At 38.3% G+C, this 20,116-nt stretch overlaps 2 protein-coding genes and 1 long non-coding RNA gene across 3 annotated transcripts; all 3 read left to right on the top strand.

The window, feature by feature from the left end:
* Positions 1–1,886: 1,886 nt before the first annotated feature.
* Positions 1,887–2,353, top strand: LOC122973545. The gene is made up of 2 exons (XR_006400069.1): positions 1,887–1,938; positions 2,230–2,353. It is a non-coding gene; the product is annotated as an uncharacterized LOC122973545 (long non-coding RNA).
* A 1,295-nt stretch (positions 2,354–3,648) lies between these two features.
* Positions 3,649–5,018, top strand: LOC122973400 (pre-mRNA-splicing factor CWC2-like). The gene is made up of 2 exons (XM_044340872.1): positions 3,649–4,427; positions 4,600–5,018. The coding sequence occupies exons 1-2, from the start codon at positions 4,281–4,283 to the stop codon at positions 4,744–4,746; spliced, it is 294 nt and encodes a 97-aa protein (XP_044196807.1). The 5' UTR covers positions 3,649–4,280; the 3' UTR covers positions 4,747–5,018.
* Positions 5,019–13,082: 8,064 nt separating this feature from the next.
* LOC122976535 lies at positions 13,083–19,519 on the top strand. Its single transcript, XM_044345081.1, has 5 exons — positions 13,083–13,092; positions 13,642–13,995; positions 17,563–17,790; positions 18,777–18,815; positions 19,488–19,519. The coding sequence occupies exons 1-5, from the start codon at positions 13,083–13,085 to the stop codon at positions 19,517–19,519; spliced, it is 663 nt and encodes a 220-aa protein (XP_044201016.1).
* The last annotated feature ends 597 nt before the right edge of the window (positions 19,520–20,116 follow it).

Genomic DNA, 20,116 nt, shown 5'->3' with positions numbered 1-20,116 from the left:
TCTGTTAACACATCACTTCCAGATGGTCCAAAGCAGCACATCCTCATTTCATAGTTAATTCATATCACCATGTCTCCTCTAGATGCTCCAAAGCTTCCCTCTGTGTCAGTGAGTCCCTCTGGTGAGATAGTGCAGGGCAGTTTAGTGACTCTGAACTGTAGCAGTGATGCTAACCCAGCAGCTACTTATACCTGGCACAAGGAGAACCAAACACTGCTTCATGGGCCAGAAAACATGTATCATTTCACCTCCATCAGCTCTGAGGACAGCGGGGTCTACCACTGCAAGTCTGAGAATCAATATGGAGAGATCAACTCTTCAAATCTCATCATAGATGTCCAGTGTAAGTACAAAACATTAGAAAATTAATATTTACCACTTATTGCAATTCCTACTATTTACTACCTAGTACTACTAGACAAGTTGGCAAGGCAACTGTGGTTCAGGACGTAGAGCGGGTCGTCCCCTAATCAGTGTGGTTCGATCCCTAACCCTAACCCTAAATTGCTCCTGATGGTTGTGCCTGAACCCTGGATGGTAGTTTGCAACCATCAGTGTGTGAGTGTACGCTTGAATGTGAGTGTGAATGGGTGAATGAGCAGCAGAATCGATTTAAAGCGTTTTTGATAAAAGTGCTATAGAAATACAGCCATTTATATTTTTATTTAGGCCCTTTTTTCCTGAAATGCAAGGGGAGCAAAAGCTTAAATTCAAGTAAAAATTGCCCAGTACAACAACATTTAGCAATAATGGTGCTGGTACTGTAAAAATGAAAAACAATAATTGCTTCAAATATTTAGTAATAATTAAGCTTTGTGGCTGGTGGGGTGCTGAACAAAAGCTCTCTATTGACCGAGCGCCACTGCTATGCTCCACGTTTGGATTTTTGGTTACTTGCATCACTACAAATGTCAATGACATTTTGATTGAGGTTTTCTATTCATGGAACAGAATATTCCAGTTTCTCTTCTTCTTTCTGTTGCATGGCTGGAAAGGTTAAGAGAATACAAAATAGGTTCATTCTTATGTTCATTTCATATTCTATAATTTCATATGTGAAGTTATATCAAAATGCTTACAAAGTAAAAACTAATTTATTTACTCATTTAAAACCTTAATAAATAATTTATCAAGCTGGATCACTCTGAATTAAACTGTGTGGCTGGTGTGGCGCTGCATGTGTGACCTCTATTGGCCAGCCACCAATGAATGTGAATAAAGACTCATAAGACGTCTTTTTGTTGTTCAGATGCTCCAAAGCTTCCCTCTGTGTCAGTGAGTCCCTCTGGTGAGATAGTGGAGGGCAGTTCAGTGAATCTGACCTGTAGCAGTGATACTAACCCAGCAGCTAATTATACCTGGTACAAGGAGAATGAAGACTCACCAAAAGCATCAGGACAGATCTTCACCATCACTGATGTCAGACCTGAACACAGTGGGAATTATTACTGTGAAGCCCAGAACAGAAGAGGACGTCATAACTCCACCTTATATCTGACTGTTGGATCAGGTAAGTTATGCTCATTTAACTCACACACACACACACACACACACACACACACACACACACACACACACACACACACACACACACACACACACACACACACACACACACATATATATTGCACATATTGATAAGCCATATCTCCTTTTTGTTGGTCTAAATTTTTAGGAAAATCAATAATTAATATGAATATCATCAGGTTGATTCTGGTGGTCCTGATTCTGATTGCCCTGCTTCCCTTGAGTCTGTGGGCAAGGTAGAGCAATAAAAAAGAAATACGTTCTTTTGTTTTCTTATTAAAATATATTTAGACTTTTTAAGTCATGAATTTCATTTTGTTAAATATGTCTTGTTTTTGTTTGATTCAATCCAGGAAGAGGAAAACTCTGAGCTCCACCACTGAACTGAATGAACCTGTAGAGACTATAGAGGTGAGAGAGAGACCTTATTGACAGAACTTACCCTAAAATACAATTATGATCACTTGACTTATAAATGCATTCAAACACATTTATATTATCAGCATGAAGCTGTGAAGTGAATTTATATTTAAAATACAATTTGCTGAGAAGAAACCCAATATATTTTTCACCTGAACATAATTTTTGTGTTAAATAATTCAGTTTTAAACACGATTTAATACATCTTTAATACAATCTAATTATATACAAGTTTTATGAATGAGGTCCATTAATATTCATTTTGACATCTCTCCCCATCAGTTGGACTCTTCTCCTGTGTATGAGGACGTCTCAGACTTGCAGGTCGTCGCTGCAACACAGACAGAAGACACAGAGGAGCAGGAAGACGTGGAGTAAAGTCCAGTCAGGCTGGAGCATCATGAAAGGAAGAAAAAACAGGCCAACATCAGATTCTTAGTAACAGTTATGAGAAGTACTTCACCTAAATTTTATCTGATTTTGTTCTGATGCAGTTGAACCAGAGGCTGGACTCACCTGATGGAAGCAGAAAGTAGAGTGTTTTGTCTGAACTAATGCAAGCTTAGTTTTCTCTGTAGAGTTCGTTATATTACAGATATTTAGGATTAGAGCTGTTTTGCAAACTATTATTTTAAACGTGTACATGCTGTAATTAATCACTTTTGAGGAATCCTGATTATCTTCCTGTGCAGTCTACTGTATATTTTCACATATCAAACATGATCTCAGTTCTATCAAACTTTGTTGAATGTCACATTATCCAGATATTGCAGTGGCTGATATACAATAAACAGACAGCTTCCACAACAACTCTGTAGTTGGAAACATGATTTCAGTTCCCTCTCACTGCTGCAGAGGGCGACAGTGTGCAGAAAGTTTCTTTTCCTTTAGTCGTCACTCCGAAACAGTACAGCTTGATCACACTGTGAGACTTGTTCACCATCAATCGATATGGAGTTTTGGTGACCAAAGACAACCTGAGGCAAACTTCTGACAGAGTCAGAAATGAAAGATTCAGTCCTCACAATGTGACTGCAGCTTCAACCCACGACTACAAAGAAATCAATTAGACTAAAAGATGAAATGACACAGAATACACTGGCAGTTGTGCAGTTTTTAATAAAGTTTAGGGGAAAAACACACTCGTTCTTGCAGTGGTAGTAGAGGCTTTAGGAGTGGAGGAAGGGTTGCTACCTAGTAACTTGTTAGTGTACACATCTTTTGTGTGGCTGCAGGGAGAACTAATGGTCACTGTCGTGAATGTTGGTCATACAGATGTGTGCTTGTGTGCTATGCATTTGCCTGGCATGCATAAATGTAGCGGATGTGGTAGCTGGGGGTGTTAGCCCAGTAGCATTTCAGGAGGCAGGGCCACAGGAAGTGGAGGTTTCTGTATACATGCAGGAGGCCACAGTGGGGCCACAGTGGGGCAACCATCAGCACGTTTCCATTTGATTTCAACTATCCTCATTCAGATGAGCAGCAGTTAGCTCAGGTGAGGAATTTGCTGGTTGAAAACTCAGATGTGTTTGCCGGGAGTGATAGTGAGTTGTTCTGCACCAAGGTCATACAGTAGAGATTCCCTGTTAGAGAACACACCAATTAAGCAGAAAAAGGCCCCTCATGCCTCTGTCAACCATACAGGCACAGTTTCTGGGTAGAAACAAATGTGCTGGCCAAAAATCTCATTAGGGGTAGTTAATAACAAATGAAGGCAGTAAGCTAGAGCCTGTACTGCAATCATTCAGAACAGGTACTAACAAAGCAACATTTTAAGACATCTGAATCTGCATGAAGCTTCACAGGTAGGTAAACTTAAGTGATGAAAACTAGACACAGGGTGGTCTTACCGTGTAATAAGACATAGTACTATCAGTCAAAACCACCATTAAATTCATACAATTGTTTCATATCTGCAAATATATCAGCATTGTGAGTTTCTGGTTTTTATTGTTCTGTATTGGGCATTTAATGCCTTTATTAGATAGCTCCAGTAGAGAGATGGCAAGAAATGAGAGAGAGAGAGATGTAACAAAGGTCTTAAACTCTAAGCCTTGGAGGCTCCACTATTGTGCACTTTTAAGTAGAAAGTGTTAAAAGTCATCGTCGTCACAGCAGTAAAAGTACAATAGATGTAGCAGTGACACCTGTAGATAGGAGCTTTCATATAGTAGTTAAAGTAACACGAAGAGTAGCACCAGCGCTACTAGTAGTAATAGTGTCACCACTAGAACAAGGGTTACTGCATTACTGTAGTTATAGTAATTGCATTACATTAATTGTCAGTGCTGGATGTGAAGCACAGTGTCATTTTGGTTGCAGATCTGTCCACAATGCTTTGCTGTAGGTTAGATGCTCTGTGTTTCCATGGTTGCAGGTATGGTGAGATAGAGAGCATCAGAGTTCTTCATGAGCGCTTCTGTGCCTTCATCAACTTCAGGAACGCCAACATGGCTGCCAAGGCACTGGAGAAGCTGCAGGTGGGTGATTGGCAGGCGTAAACGAATCTCGACTCTTTTCATCATCTAGAATGTCACAGAATGTTAAAGCACAGCTTTGAGTTGTGGTAATGAGCCATCATCCTGTTCTCTTGCCTCTTCAGACATGACATGATGTTAAGTTTGATCACCTGTGCTGTGTCCTCCTGTCCAGGGGGTGGAGCTGGGCGGCAATAAGCTGGTGATGAGGTACCCAGCGCGGTGGATCCAGCGGACCATGCCCTCCTTACAAAGGACCACTGCTGGCCTGAGCTCCAGTGCTGCAGGAACACAGCAGAACTCAGCTGCCACAGGGTACTGAGCAACTCATCTGTGTATCTGTGTTGTCCTTTTTTCTCCGCAGGTTTAAATTCAGAATGGTTCATTACAAAATCAAATAACATCTGTAAGTTGTTTTAGGGTTTAGTTTAGTCAGCATTAAACCTGCAGTGTGGAACTTTAACATATAGATGAACATAGATGAGTTCAAACAATGCTGATTAAGCCTATCAACACCAGATAAATCTTTCTGTATTTCACAGTATACAGAGTTTTTAAATGTTGATGGAGTAGGCTATGGTGGAGCCTATGATGTAAGCAGTGTTGACATGATGTCAACAGTGTTTTTGTAATTAATCCTACTGCCAGAAGGGGGAGACAAAGTCCTGCACTGAAGCTTTAAGTTTAGGTTAAAGTTAGGGTAAGAATTAATGTTAGACATGTCAGTGTGATAGTTTAGGTTAGGATTTAGGTTTTGGGAAGGCATTATGATAACTATCTATCATCCCAAGATATATACAGTTTAAAATTAAATACAACTGTTGATATTCTTAAAAAATAAAGGCTGTTTTACTCCTTTAAGAAAGCAGTGAAAAAGATAATCTAGATAATGGACAATAAATTAAAGGCAGAAATTAAAGGCTACACCTGTGCATTTGCACTATGGGTTAATTCCTGCAGAACAAGTTTCATTATGCTGATGACTCAAATGGAAACGGACAGAGAAAAGATCCAACCCAGTTCCTTAGTGCTTGCTCAGCCTCCAGTCTACATACTCCACTGGATGAGAGATCTACATCTCTCAGCTATCAGAGACCACACTGATGCAGCGCTTTGAAAACATAAAATCCCAATATCATCCTTTTAACACAGAAGTGAAAACCCAGCCTAGTGAATTTTTTTTAAGGCCTCCTATGTTACTTTCCACGCACCCTGTGTCCCATTATTTACCCGCATGTGTGTTTTTGTGTGGATAATGTGATGCAGGATCCTCTGCTCTGTGTTGTATGTATGAAAGTTAGTGGTTGTTCCTCTGAAATGTTGAGGAAGCATTCAGAGCCCAACCTCAGGAGGTTGCATAAAGAATAAATCTGTGTGATACTGCAGAACATCTACTGTAAGGAGGTCCAATGAATTTAATTTATAGTAAGCATCACTTTGAAACTCTGATGAACTCCTGGTTTCTGAACTCTGCATTGTTTGAAGGATGTCCGCTGTCATCAAAATGTTTTACATGGACAAATATGTTTGGTTGAATTGTACTGGAAACTCTTGTGTATCTCCTGTGTTGGATTGCTATATATGTTAAATGAAGTTATTTTGATATATTTAAAATAAGATGAAACATTTTTGCATTGAAAATTTGCACAAAACTATCAATGAAACCCACATTAAAAATGTTTTCGGGTTTGCAAACTTATGGAAATCGTTTTCTTTAACAAACACAATTCAACCCCACGATGGTACAAATACTGACTTACACATCAGAAATACAGTAGTAAGATTTCCCTCACATATTTTTTTGTTATTTTTGTTGCAGAGGATGACAAACATATTCACATGCACATATTAAGTAATGTGAAGTCAAGTGAAGGCAAGATTTACACATTTGCAAATCACTATGTGACCACATGCATCGTGTGGTGCATTTGTAGTAGCTGCTCATTAAGTAAGTAGCTGTGGTTTCAGCAGCAGCAACAAGTGGATTTCTTGTCCTCTCTGTGTCAGATACTGTATATCTACATTTATTGCATTTAGTACAGTTATTCAGTGAACTTGAGAAACTTCAAAAGGAAGGTGGGTTTGAACTCTTAAATTGTCACTTTTCTAGATTTGTTGTGTGATGAGACACAATGTTTTACAGGCCTTTAAAAACAGGCAACAACAGACCTTCACTTCTCTTTCTCTAAAGAGGAAGTGAGAAAGTGTATGTTACTGGAAAACACAGAATGGCAGGTTGGTAACAGTGTTACCAACAATATGTGTAATTCAGACTCAATGAATCAATGAATATGTACACTGGACTAGACCAAACTAGGATTAAATTGGGGTATACAGAGTTTTCTTAAACAAGGGATTTTGGCTGGTCTGAGGCATCAATATTCATGTTGTTTTCAGTGCCAGGCTGGTTATTGAAGCAAAAAGCATATAGTCTACATCTAATAGTGTTTAAAGACATCCTGTTTCTGCTTGCTTTTAAATAATACCCTAGCCATTTATTTATTGGTACAGTATGTTATCGTATCAGTAATGCTGTTATTATAGCACCAGCAGGTTAACAAGCTACAATATGCTTCAGTGTTTGCCATGGTTTGCATGTACCATTGACATGCTAACATCAGCTCAACTCAGTGCCACTCAGAGTGCAATGCTAACATAGAATGACATGCTAAATATGTTAACTTGATAACTGTAGGTATGCATGTTGCAGTGTTTTAGCTTCAGCTATATCTGACAAAGTACAATTTAGGCTGAGAAAGGTTTAGCACGGTGGTTGTCAAAGTGGGTTCCTGGGACCACCAGGGGTCCTTGTGGGGGTGCCAAGGGGTCCCCAGCAAAAGGGGAGTAATTTATTTTTACTATAATTTCATCCATAAGTGACACAATGACAGAATGTATGACTATTTTGGTCATGGGGTTCATATACTTTCTGTAATAAAACATCAAAAAGTAAAAATCTTCATAGATTGGACCCTGGGACAAAATCTTATCAAATGGGGGTCAGGGGTCTAATTTGTAGGGCTGCCCCCAACTAAAGATTTTCCTAGTCCACTAATAGTTCAAGCCATTAGTCGACTGGTCGTTGCATGATAAATGACAATATATTATTTATTTAGGCTATCTAACGTTACAGCGGCCATGCTAAGTGGCTAATGTTAGACTATCATGTTTGAGGTTGACGAGTGATAGGTGAATATTTGCCTGCAGGGTTTGCATGTCACCTTCTTGGGTTTGTCCCTCTCAAAATGATACCACACCGGATTTCCTGCCCGACATAGTAACTAACTATCTAATAACCTCAAGTGCCAGCAATAAACGCTAATGTCTGTCCCTGACTGATTCAGTGTCGCCACTTCCTGTGTCGTTTCAAATAAAAACCCTCTAGTGTTTCTAGCGCCAAATCTTGATTTGAGCCATAGTCAATTTCCTTTATTGCGAACACTAACACACATCTAAATGAGAGCAAGCAGGTAAGTCATCTTTGTATTGGTCGGCTAGGACACTTGCTGATTTATACATTTCCTCTTTGGGTTTTATATAATTATTGATTTTATTTTTATGCTTACATTGCCTCTGAAAAATACAGTCAATATCATGATGTGCACCCAGTGTAATTGTAATCTTTTTTAAATGAAAGGAAAATAGTATATGCGGGACACTTTATGGCCCATGATGGTGCATCAAACATAGATATAGACATTTGTTCTTGTTTCCTTCTGTGTTGTGATATATCACAGCTCAACTTGAGACAAAACAAAGTCAATGATGGTTAAATGTTGATCTTGAAGTGTTTTGTAGTGCATTTCAACTACAACTGCCTGTATTGGTAAAACGTAAAAACAAAATATAATTTGTGCTATTAAAGTGCACAACCAAAAGCCAGTAAAAAAAAAAAAAAAAAAGCCCACTGCTGTGACACCGGAAATCCCCATTCTGCTCTCTAGCTGTCAACTGTCAACTCAGCCTTTTTTCTCTGTTGACCATTTCTTCAAAAAAACATTTCTAGCACATCAAACAGACACAAGCAGGATTTATTTCTCAGAGAAAAAAGTGAGGACAATTTTGTATTCTGAGGCATTTCTTTTGCTTATCTTTTTTTTCTACATAACAGCTGTGAATAATTGATTGTGACTCGGTGTTCTATACGTTTCCCTGCAGTTTGCTCTCACACCCCTGCAGGAACCTGACCACAGAGAGGAGGCAAAACAGACACTTTAATTTGCCACAGTCTATTCAGAATTACTTTGGCTTTCATCCTGTTCAGTTGAGCTGCAGAAATGTACACAGGTCGTATTGCCTGTGTTGTCTTTGACTGCACCTTTAGACTGTATGAGTTCATTTGTATTCTGTAAAACTGAACAGTTTTTCTGTTTGTTTCCCCCTTTAGCTTTCTACACTTATGCATAACCCAGATATTATGCAATTATTTACAGCATATTTACACTTTGGTGACAGTGACTGCAGTAATCAGCACTTTCTATTCTGGGGAGTTTTGAAGCAGTGTACCAACCGTCTGTAATAATGCATGAAACAGGTTTATAAATGGTACGATCAAGTGGGCTGGCTCAGATGTTCCTTTGAACAGGAAACAGGAAGCTCTAATGTACGAGAAGCCCACTACATCTTTACATTGGCTCTCAATGGTAATTAAAACTTTTTCCTCTGCACTAACCTTGAGGATAACTGTACACTCCTTTCACAACATTAAACACAACCTATTATTACCACAATATATCCTTCAGGTAATGTAAACACATTCATCAACTCTCAGGCTGAGTAACAGTAACTGAACAGTGTAGAGCTTTTCTCGTAACACTATGGAAATTAAATGGTTAAACAAATGAAAACAAAGTAATCTAATCAGAGTATCACTTTCCCTTTTTAAGTTTACACAATACACCAGGGCCACAGTGCTTCACATACATTATATCTTTATTTACAGCACAGTTCTCACATGAACTTGGACTGTAAATAAATTGAACCTGACGCTAGTTTTTAAAAAAAGTTAGTTTTAAAAATAACAGTATCGTTTCTTCATTTCAGCTTGGATTTACAGGCATTCGTCTGTTCATGCATATTAATAAGGTAAAGAGGAAGGAAGATAGGGTCTTGGTCTTTTTTTAATTCAATTGTTAGAACCACAGACACATGAACTTTTTTTCAAGGCGGCGCCATCCTCTTTCTGCTGTAGAGACGTTTATTGTGACTAACTGACACACGGTACTTCTCATGTACAAGATCTACTTGCGGATGTCATTTAACAGACAGAGATTAGAGGAGCAGCTATGACTTTAACAGCAGCAGCAAGTGGATTTGTCATCTTCCTTCTCTCTGTACAAGGTACTGTGCATCTACATTTACATTTTAAGGCAGTTAGCACACTTCAGAAATTCACGGGAGGGTTGTGAGTATTGAATGATTTACCAGATCACCACTTTTCTAAATTTAATGTGTGTGATAATTTGATGCGGACCTTTTAAAACCTGACAACACCAGACATTCACTTCTCTTTATTCCAGTTCAAATCTTTAGAAGCTATTTCTGTCAGCAGCATTGTAAAGAAATTGTGTTCATGTCATGTGGGATAGATGGAAATTATGACTGATTTACATTAACAAAGAAAAAATCCTGTGAATAATCTGTTTTGTGGAACTTCAACATCTTGCGGAAGTCCTCTAAACTGGCTGGTTTAAGCCAGCGCCCCCTGTAAGCATTACAGTGAATTTGATGGTGACTTGTTCCCTGATAGCACACTGTTACAAGAAATACAAGTGAAAATAAAATGAGCCAGCATGTCTTTCTCACAAGTAATTACGTACCATAGGAAATGCAGTGTAAAAATATATGAAATCACTGTAAGCTATATGTCAGTAAGAGACTAGCTGGTGGCTAGCTTTTAGCTGCCGAAGAGCCAGATATTTCCCATGTACGTGGACCACCATGTGTAAACTATGAATGTATTAAGATATCTGGATATTGCCTTGCTGCCAATTTGTCCCAGAGCCTAAATAAGCAATTTTCAAGTGCATGACATCATACCAGTGTAAAGTCAACATTTTAGGGATTTTGAAGGACTTTTGTAGCACTGAGTGAACACAACACTGACATATCATCACCTTTTAATTAGATATGTTGAACCTGTTAGCAAACAGTTGCTTATTACACATCTAGCAGTTATGGAGCAACATTATTATTCATTTGGAAGTAGTGCACAGGGGGCTTTTTTTCTCTAAGAAAAGCTGCTGCAGCTGAAAACGACGCTACAAGAGCACTGAGAGAACCAAAACAGTAGCGTTGCAGTTGGACATGAATCTTGTGTAAAGCTCTGTAAAACTGAAGGGAGCTGCACACTGTTCACTACTTTGGTCCAAACTGCAAAATCAAAAATGAAATGTTGTGCAGACATTCATGGTTCCCTTAAGATGAATCCTACTGACTTATGTGAACATCTAGTGTCATCAGCAGGTTGACATTTTTTGTCTTTTAGTGAAACTACGATGAAACTTTATATATAGTATGTAACCTTGTTCAAAGCTGATGTAAGAAAATCCCTAATGACAGACAAAACAACTTTATGATCTGCTCTGCTCTATTCTCAGAGAAAGGTTGATACTTTTAACATTAGCAATGAGCGCTACAGAAGAAAAGTAGGGCTACTGAAAATACCGGAGATCACTTCTAGCTAGATAGATGCACGATGAGGAACTTCAGACAATATTTGCAATAAATCAGCACTTGTTATGAAGTTTGAAGTTTGCCCAGGTTGTCCTTTCCCAGATTCAGGGCTGGCCCTTACTATGTTGATGCCCTAGGTGAGATTTTAGATTGGAGACCCCCTTCCCTACAAGGGGGTGGGCGTAATGGTGGATGGGGCTAGTAGGGCTGCATGATAATAGCCAAAATGTTAATCCCGATTATTCTGCCATTTCAGAGCAATTGGCGCCCCTAAAAAAATGCAAAAGTAGCACCTCCAGTCCAAGTGTTTCAAAATAAAAATGAATTCACAATAAATGAAGTGCAGCAATGGTACCTCCAGCCCAGAAAATGTCCTCCAAGTCCTTGAAACAAATAGGCAAATGGGGTTCAGGGACCATTCGGTGAGAGTTTGGTGGCTTTCAGGTGAAAACTGACCGGTAAAGCTTTGAAAATCAAACCAGATGAAAACCCATCTAAGTCAATGGGGAAAAAGAGGAAAAAACAAGAAAGGAGAACAAGTGCATATTTCTGAAAGCTGTATACAAGCACACTTGTCATGTGCCACTCATTTGGCGTCCCCCTCCGTCATCTATGTGGCCTATGCCACAAGCTGCCCCTGCCCACATCGTCTTGGTACCTTGACTACAGATGAAACACTGTTGTTGTTGTTGTGTTATGAGTCTGATTGTGGTTTCTGATGTGCTCTGTGTTACAGTGGTACAGGGACAGTATGCCATGGGAGTGACTTACACTTCTCCTTCTAAGATGTGTGTGTTGAAAGGATCAACAGTGGACATACACTGCACCTACAGATACTCATCCAGAGTAAAGGGCACTTCCACTGTAGTTAAGGAAACATTCTGGTTTACAAAAGAGAGTAATGATGTGTATGTGGATCTGACAACAGACTCAGAGTATGCAGGTCGTGTTCAGTATCACTGTGATAAGAACGACTGCACTCTGAGAATCACAGACCTGAGAGAGAGCGACTCAGCTGAGTACAAGTTCAGGTTCATAACAAACCAATCAGGAGGGAGATTTACTGGTTCACCTGGAGTCACTTTGACTGTCACAGGTAACATTTTCATTCACATGTTAATTTCCAAATGTTCAATATCTAGAAAATAATAATATGAATGTATCTGTGTGTGTTTGCATGTGTATGTTGACAGTTTTGTCTAAAATTACATTTTTGTTTCTTTCTCATAAATCCAGATTTACAGGTGAGAAGATCACAGCATTCTTGGTCTAAAAAGCTGATGTGTCACAGCAGTTGTTTACCTCCTCGTACTTCCTACATCTGGTACAAGAATGGACAGAAAATTCAGGATGAAACATCTACTATTAACGTGAACCTGTACTCATCAGACAGCTATTCCTGCGCTGTAAAAGGATTTGAGCATCATCCTGCTCCTTCAGTGTGTGAGTTTACAACACAGTCTCTCACTAAACTAACCACATCTAGTGGAGCCTTTAACCTATTGTACTACACCTTGTATTTACATGTAATTCAGGGGCAGCATGTGATTCAAACATTGACATAGAAGTGGATCAAAACCAAACCACATCCCCATGAGACTTTACATGTTACATTCTCTTATCTTATTCACAGTGTTGACTGTGACATAAATGTAAAATAAGAGCTTACTGTACATTTAAAACGTCAGTTCACTCAAAATATAAAAAACATATTTTCTGACTTGCTCCCTTTCTAACCATGTGAATAGTTACAGTTTCATGTGCTCAGATTTTGAACCTTGAAAAGTCTGCTGCCATTCCAATACGATAAAAGTGAGTTGAATATTGTTTGTACTGCTTAAATCATTGAAAGCTTATATTTGAAAAACTATGGATCTATGTGTCTTACAATTACTTTGGATAATCTACAGACCTTGTTGTGGACAGTTTTTATCTTGAGTAGAAAGTAGATCCAATGGAAATCATTGACAGATATGTCTGTGGATGATTCAGAGTAACCAAAATAATTTTCAAACATGATTTTCAACCACAAACTAAATTCCGTCTATCTACATAGTCTTGAGGTTGATCTAAAAGTTAAACAACAGCTGTGTTTGTGATAAGACACCACAAATAAGAGAGAAAATATGTTTTTTTGTGATTTGGGTGAACCAGCATTAATCATGTGAAAAACAGGATTATCCTGTTGAGCCTTGTTGAAAAGAAAAGATGTGGGAAAACATCCCTCTTGCTCCAGCGACCAAAACACACACACACACACACACACACACACACACACACACACACACACACACACACACACACACACACACAGATGAGACTGCACTGACCTGTCTGTTTAAAACACTAATCAAAACTCACCTTTTCAGACCTGCTTTTAATGTGTAATTAATGTTTTGTGTTACTTTGTGCTTTTAGTTTGTTGTTTTTTTATGATCCTTTTAACTTATGTAAAGTGTCTATGAGTACCCTGAAAAGCCCTTTATAAACAAAATGTATTGTTATTATAACTGTTCTGTTTGAAATGAATTTTATCTTTCAGGTGTCTATGGTTCATACTGCAACAGAGTGATTTACACTGACAGAAGCATCTGTGCCTTCAGAGGCTCATCAGTGGACATTTCCTGCACATACAGCAGTTATGGATCTATCACATCAAAATTCTGGTTCAGTCCTGAACGTAGTCATCAGTGGCAGAATTCCTCACAGCCTGAGAACCTTAGTGAAGACTCCCAGTATGCAGGTCGTATTCAGGTCCTTGAAATAGAGAGAGGACGCTCCACTCTGAGAATCTCTGACCTGAGAGAGAGCGATTCAGCCCAGTATCACTTCACATTCAAAACACAATGGTTTGAATGGAGGAGTAGTTTACCTGGAACAACTCTGACTGTCACAGGTACTGATGAACACAAACACTGACGCAGTACCTTTAAACAAGCTGATTTTGTTTAGTTATTTGTGATGTACAAATGTCTCTTTTTATCCTCACAGATCCAAATCTGCAAGTGATGGTGAACATATCAAGAGCCTATCAGGATTATACCTGGGCAGAGCTGAAGTGTCACAGCAGATGTCTACCTGAACGTTCTTCCTTCATCTGGTACAAGAATGGACAGAAAATTCAGGATCAAACATCTTCTACTTATGAAAAGTACTTTTATCCTGCAGACAGCTATTCCTGTGCTGTAGAAGGATTTGAGCATCATCCTGCTCCTTCAGTGTGTGAGTTTACAACACAGTCTCTCACTAAACTAACCACATCTAGTGGAGCCTTCATCCTATTGTACTACACCTTGTATTTACATGTAATTCAGGGGCAGCATGTGATTCAGAAATTGACATAGAAGTGGATCAAAACCAAACCACATCCCCATGAGATTTTAAACATGTTGAACTCTTATATCTTATTCACTGTGTTGACTGTGACACAAATATAAAATGAGAGCTTACATTCAAAAAGTCAGTTCACTCAAAATACAAAAAACATGTTTTCTGACTTCTGCCTTTTCTAACCATTAGGGGTGTGCCTGAATACAAATACGTTATTTGGCAAAACACAAATAGTGTTTTTTCTTTCTTTTTTATGAATATTTGTTTCATATAAATATTTTTTAAATTATTTATTTTCGGGAAGAAAAAAACAAATCCATGTCAAATACCAGTGTGCAGGTCGGTTGCATCGCTATCTCAGTCTCTCTCTTCTGCTCCGCTATTATGTCTGTCGGCAGGTCTCAATGAGGGGAGTCACATCCACCTGCCGCAAATGCACATTTCCTAATTTGGACATCACCCCAGGAGTTGGGAGTGTTCCCCAGAGATAAAGCTGAGCTCGCAAGGGACTCTTCATAACCTGTTGTTCCTCTTCTCCTTTCCACAAAGTTAGGTTGTAAAAATAGACAATAAATGAAAAGTGCAAAGCAAGAATCACCTTTGAAGTTCATCCCTGTATGTCTCTGTGTTATGGGTGTATAAATAGGTAGAGGTCTGTCTGCAATGAGGCGATGAGTAAAGTTTTAGCTCAGTAGTCAGCGCAGTCGTCTAACTCCAGTTCAAGACCCAGTGTGGGGACCTCCTTCATAAGGTAGTTTATTCATGAACACTTATTGTAATGCTTTAATTTTCTAAAATTAAAGCGTAATAAAAACAAAGACAGGATTTTTAAGCCGCTTTCCACTTTTATTTGAATACAAATACAAATACAAATGATTTTGCTGCTTTGACAAATATAGATACAAATACAAATATTGGGATCTCTGCACATCCCTACTAACTATGCAAATAGTTACAGTTTCATGTGCCCTGAGTTTGAGACATCAATCCTGGAAAAATCTTCTGCCATTCCAATACCATGAAAGTGAATTGAATATTGTTTGTACTGCTTAAATCATTTAAAGCTTACGTTTGAAAAACTATGGATCTATGTGTCTTACAATTACTTTGGATAATCTACAGACCTCGTTGTGGACAGTTTTTACAGAGAGTACATCTTGAGTAGAAATTAGATCCAGTGGAAATTGTTGACAGATATGTCTGTGGATGATTCAGAGTAACCAAAATAATTTTCAAACATGATTTTCAACCACAAATTAAATTCCGTCTATCTACATAGTCTTGAGGTTGATCTAAAAGTTAAACAACAGCTGTGTTTGTGATAAGACACTACAAATAAGAGAGAAAATATGTTTTTTTGTGATTTGGGTGAACCAGCATTAATCATGTGAAAAACTGGATTTTCTCGTTGAAAAGAAAAGATCTGGGAAAACACCCCTCTTGCTCTAGTGACCAAAACACACACACACACACACACACACACACACACACACACACACACACACACACACACACACACACAGATGAGACTTCACTGACCTGTCTCTTTAAAACACTAATCAAAACTCACCTTTTCAGACCTGCTTTTAATGTGTAATTAATGTTGTGTGTTACTTTGTGCTTTTAGTTTGTTGTTTTTTTATGATCCTTTTCACTTATATAAAGTGTCTATGAGTACCAAAGTAGACAATTTTCAAACATCATTTTTAAGCACAAACTAAATGCTGTTCACCTACATAGTATTGAGGTTGAACTAAAAAATTAAACCACACATATTTTCATGGATAGATACTACAAATAAGAGAGAAACTGTTTTTTTGTGACTTGGGTGAACCGGCATTAAGCATGTGAGTATGTGTTGAGCCTTGTTGTAAATATTTGGGATCACTAAAGATCTGGGAAAAATATTAGAACATCCTTCTTGCTCCAGCTACCAAAACACACACATGTTCACCTCTTCTTTTTTTTAAAACTCCATTATAATATCAGCTATAACCATACTGTGGTCTTCAAAATCCTTATGCAGACTCAAGAAAAACAGTTGTCAGATATGTTGTGGTATATCATGTTGAAATTATTTCCTATTAGGTGAAATTTTTGTAATTCTGAAACATTTGCAGTACAGAAAATACCTTGCTGCTAAATTTAATGTTTTGGTAGTTCTAATATTTATGCTATATATAATAAACATAATATGTATGTTACTGATATGCTCTATTACTTCTATTTAGTAATTAAAGTTTCAAGTCCAGCACCGGACCTGGGGCGACAGAGCTTACATCATAGATGACTCTTCCCTCTGGAACTCTCTCCTCAAACTCATCTGAGACTGCACTGACCTGTCTGTTCAAAACACTAATCAAAACTCAACTTTTCAGACCTGCTTTTAATGTGTAATTAATGTTGTGTGTTACCTTGTGCTTTCAGTGTGTTGTTTTTTATTATCATTTTCTGAAAAGCCCTCTATAAACAAAATGTATTATTATTATGTTATTAGTTTTATTAGTATGTATTATTATAACTGTGGTGTTTGAAATTTTATCTTTCAGGTGTCCATGGTCAGTCCTGCAACAGAGTGATTTACACTGACAGAAGCATCTGTGCCTTCAGAGGATCATCAGTGGACATTTCCTGCACATACAGTAGTTCCAGCACATACTATAGATCAAAATTTTGGTTCAATCCTGAGCGTAGTCATCAGTGGCGGTATTCCTCACAGCCTGAGGACCTTAATGAAGACTCCCAGTATGCAGGTCGTGTTCAGGTCCTTGAAACAGAGGGAGGACGCTCCACTCTGAGAATCTCTGACCTGAGAGAGAACGATACAGCCCAGTATCACTTCACATTCAAAACACGAAGCTTTGAATGGGGGAGTAGTTTACCTGGAACAACTCTGACTGTCACAGGTACTGATGAACACAAACTGATATAAATACACAAACATTACTACTTTTAAAAACACTGAAATTGTTGCTAATGATCAATTGCCATAACATTGCATACATACATATTAAATACAGTTACTAATGACCTTCACTACTTCTAGGAATTGTAACAGATGGCTTGATGTGCAGGTACGTCTATGATAATTTAAAGCTAATGATGATAATATTGTTCTTGTTCTCATATCCAGCTCTCCAGGTGCAGGTGATCACAATAACAGTCCATCAGTCTTGTACCGAGGCAGAGCTGAAATGTCTCAGCAGCTGCAGTCCAGCAGGTCGTATTTCTTACATCTGGTTCAAGAACGGACAGAAAGTTATGAATGAGGAAACTTCTCTTTATTCAGGGCAGTTTAATCCTGGTGACAATGTCTCCTGTGCTTTAAAAGGACATGAGGATTGCAGCTCTCCTTCAGTGTGTGAGTTTAGTTCACTGTGACAGGACACACACACACACTGACACCACGCTCACCTTTTTCTTTCTTTTTTTAAAACTCCATTATAATATCAGATGTAATCATACTGAAGTCTTCAAAATCTTTATGCAGACTCAAGAAAAGCAATTGTCAGATATGTTGTGATTTAACATGTTGAAATTCTTTCCTATTGAAATTTTGTGATTCTGAAATATTTGCAGTATAGAAAATACTGTATGTTGCTGCTACATTTAATGTTTTGGGAGTTATAATATTTGTTATTGAGATGCTCTAATACGTCCACTGATGATGTGATGTAATTTTTTTTTCATAGTAAACCTTTTTATAGGAGTTACTAGATTATGAAGACTTATTTTATGTCAGACTCATTGCTTTACACAGACTTCAGTTCAGTAGCAGTAAATTTGAAAGGCTTGATATAACAGCATGACTTTAAACTGGATTTTAAACTACTACAATACAACTGAAATGGACAGGATTGGAACACAAATGTATCTGAAGATATGTTTAATTCTGTGAAAAATTATGCAGTTGATAATGCAACAGCTGTGAGTATAAACAGCCATCAGGAGGAAGAGTGTTGTATTTTTTATGGGGACAGCCCAATTAAACTACTAATAAGAGCCCAGCTTTGTTCCCCTCAAAATGAAACATATGATTCATTTCCCATTCTGGGTTATTTTCATTCAATTCATTATGTGTATTCAGCAGAATTATTTATAAAACATAATAAGGAAGTGATCTGCCTGCTGTGCAGAATTATTAAAGGTCTGTTATTTGCAGTTAGTTCCCACCAGCAGCAGTCTAACCTGGAACAGCTCCAGGATCATCATTGTGAACAGCCGCTGTGACAACTACTAGGGATGATCAATAAGAAACTAGCAAAAATAAACTTGAATTAAAATAGTATATCATCTCTGACAACATATTCTGATCTTCAAATTAATGTAAGTGTGTATCTCCTACAGATGCTCCAAAGCTTCCCTCTGTGTCAGTGAGTCCATCTGGTGAGATAGCGGAGGGCAGTTCAGTGACTCTGACCTGTAGCAGTGATGCTAACCCAGCTGCTAATTATACCTGGTACAAGAAGAATGTAAATCCAGACCTTCAACCTCTCAGTAAAGAACCACAGCTCATCTTCAGCTTCATCCAATCCTCTGACTCTGGAGAGTATTACTGTACAGCTGAGAACCAGCTGGGGAAGAGGACATCTAAACACATCTTTATTGATGTGAAATGTGAGTGAAAAAAGCAGTAAATGATTTCTTTGCACCAGGTTAGACATAGAAAGGTTTTTGCTGATCGTCAGTGACAAAATGTGGTTTTGGGCAAGTATTACTGATGCAGATATCAATAATTTTGCGGATAGTTTTTACATAATTTGATATAATTACTCATAGAATTATTTAATAATACATTTTTTTAGGAGCTAACACACTGCTAATGATGATAATGAATGATAGAAATAGCAGTGTTGCCTGTCACAAGCTTAGCTGACAATAATAAATAAAAAAATGGAAGAGGTTTTTTTTTTTTTTTTTTTTAGCTTGTACTATTGATAGCAGTTACAGTAGATGCTGAAGAGGCAGTTTTATTCATTCCTTTCATATGTGCTGAATGTGCTACTGCAGTAATACAGCCTTGACCTCGAATAATCTCTGTTAACACATCTCTTCCAGATGGTCCAAAGCAGCACATCCTCATTTCATAGTTAATTCATATCACCATGTCTCCTCTAGATGCTCCAAAGCTTCCCTCTGTGTCAGTGAGTCCCTCTGGTGAGATAGTGCAGGGCAGTTCAGTGACTCTGAACTGTAGCAGTGATGCTAACCCAGCAGCTACTTATACCTGGCACAAGGAGAACCAAACACTGCTTCATGGGCCAGGAAACATGTATCATTTCACCTCCATCAGTTCTGAGGACAGCGGGGTCTACCACTGCAAGTCTGAGAATCAATATGGACAGATTAACTCTTCAAATCTCATCATAGATGTCCAGTGTAAGTACAAAACATTAGAAAATTAATATTTACCACTTATTGCAATTCCTACTATTTACTACCTAGTACTACTAGACAAGGTGGCAAGGCAACTGTGGTTCAGGACGTAGAGCGGGTCGTCCCCTAATCAGTGTGGTTTGATCACCAACTCCTCCTGGCATGTTGAAGTGTCCTTGAGCCAGACACTGAACCCTAAATTGCTCCTGATGGTTGTGCCTGAACCCTGGATGGTAGTTTGCCACCATCAGTGTGTGAGTGTACGCTTGAATGTGAGTGTGAATGGGTGAATGAGCAGCAGAATCGATGTA

Source organism: Thunnus albacares, chromosome 3 (genome assembly GCF_914725855.1).
Source record: "Thunnus albacares chromosome 3, fThuAlb1.1, whole genome shotgun sequence".
NCBI classification, from domain to species: domain Eukaryota; kingdom Metazoa; phylum Chordata; class Actinopteri; order Scombriformes; family Scombridae; genus Thunnus; species Thunnus albacares.
This window is presented reverse-complemented; position numbering and strand designations above follow the sequence as displayed.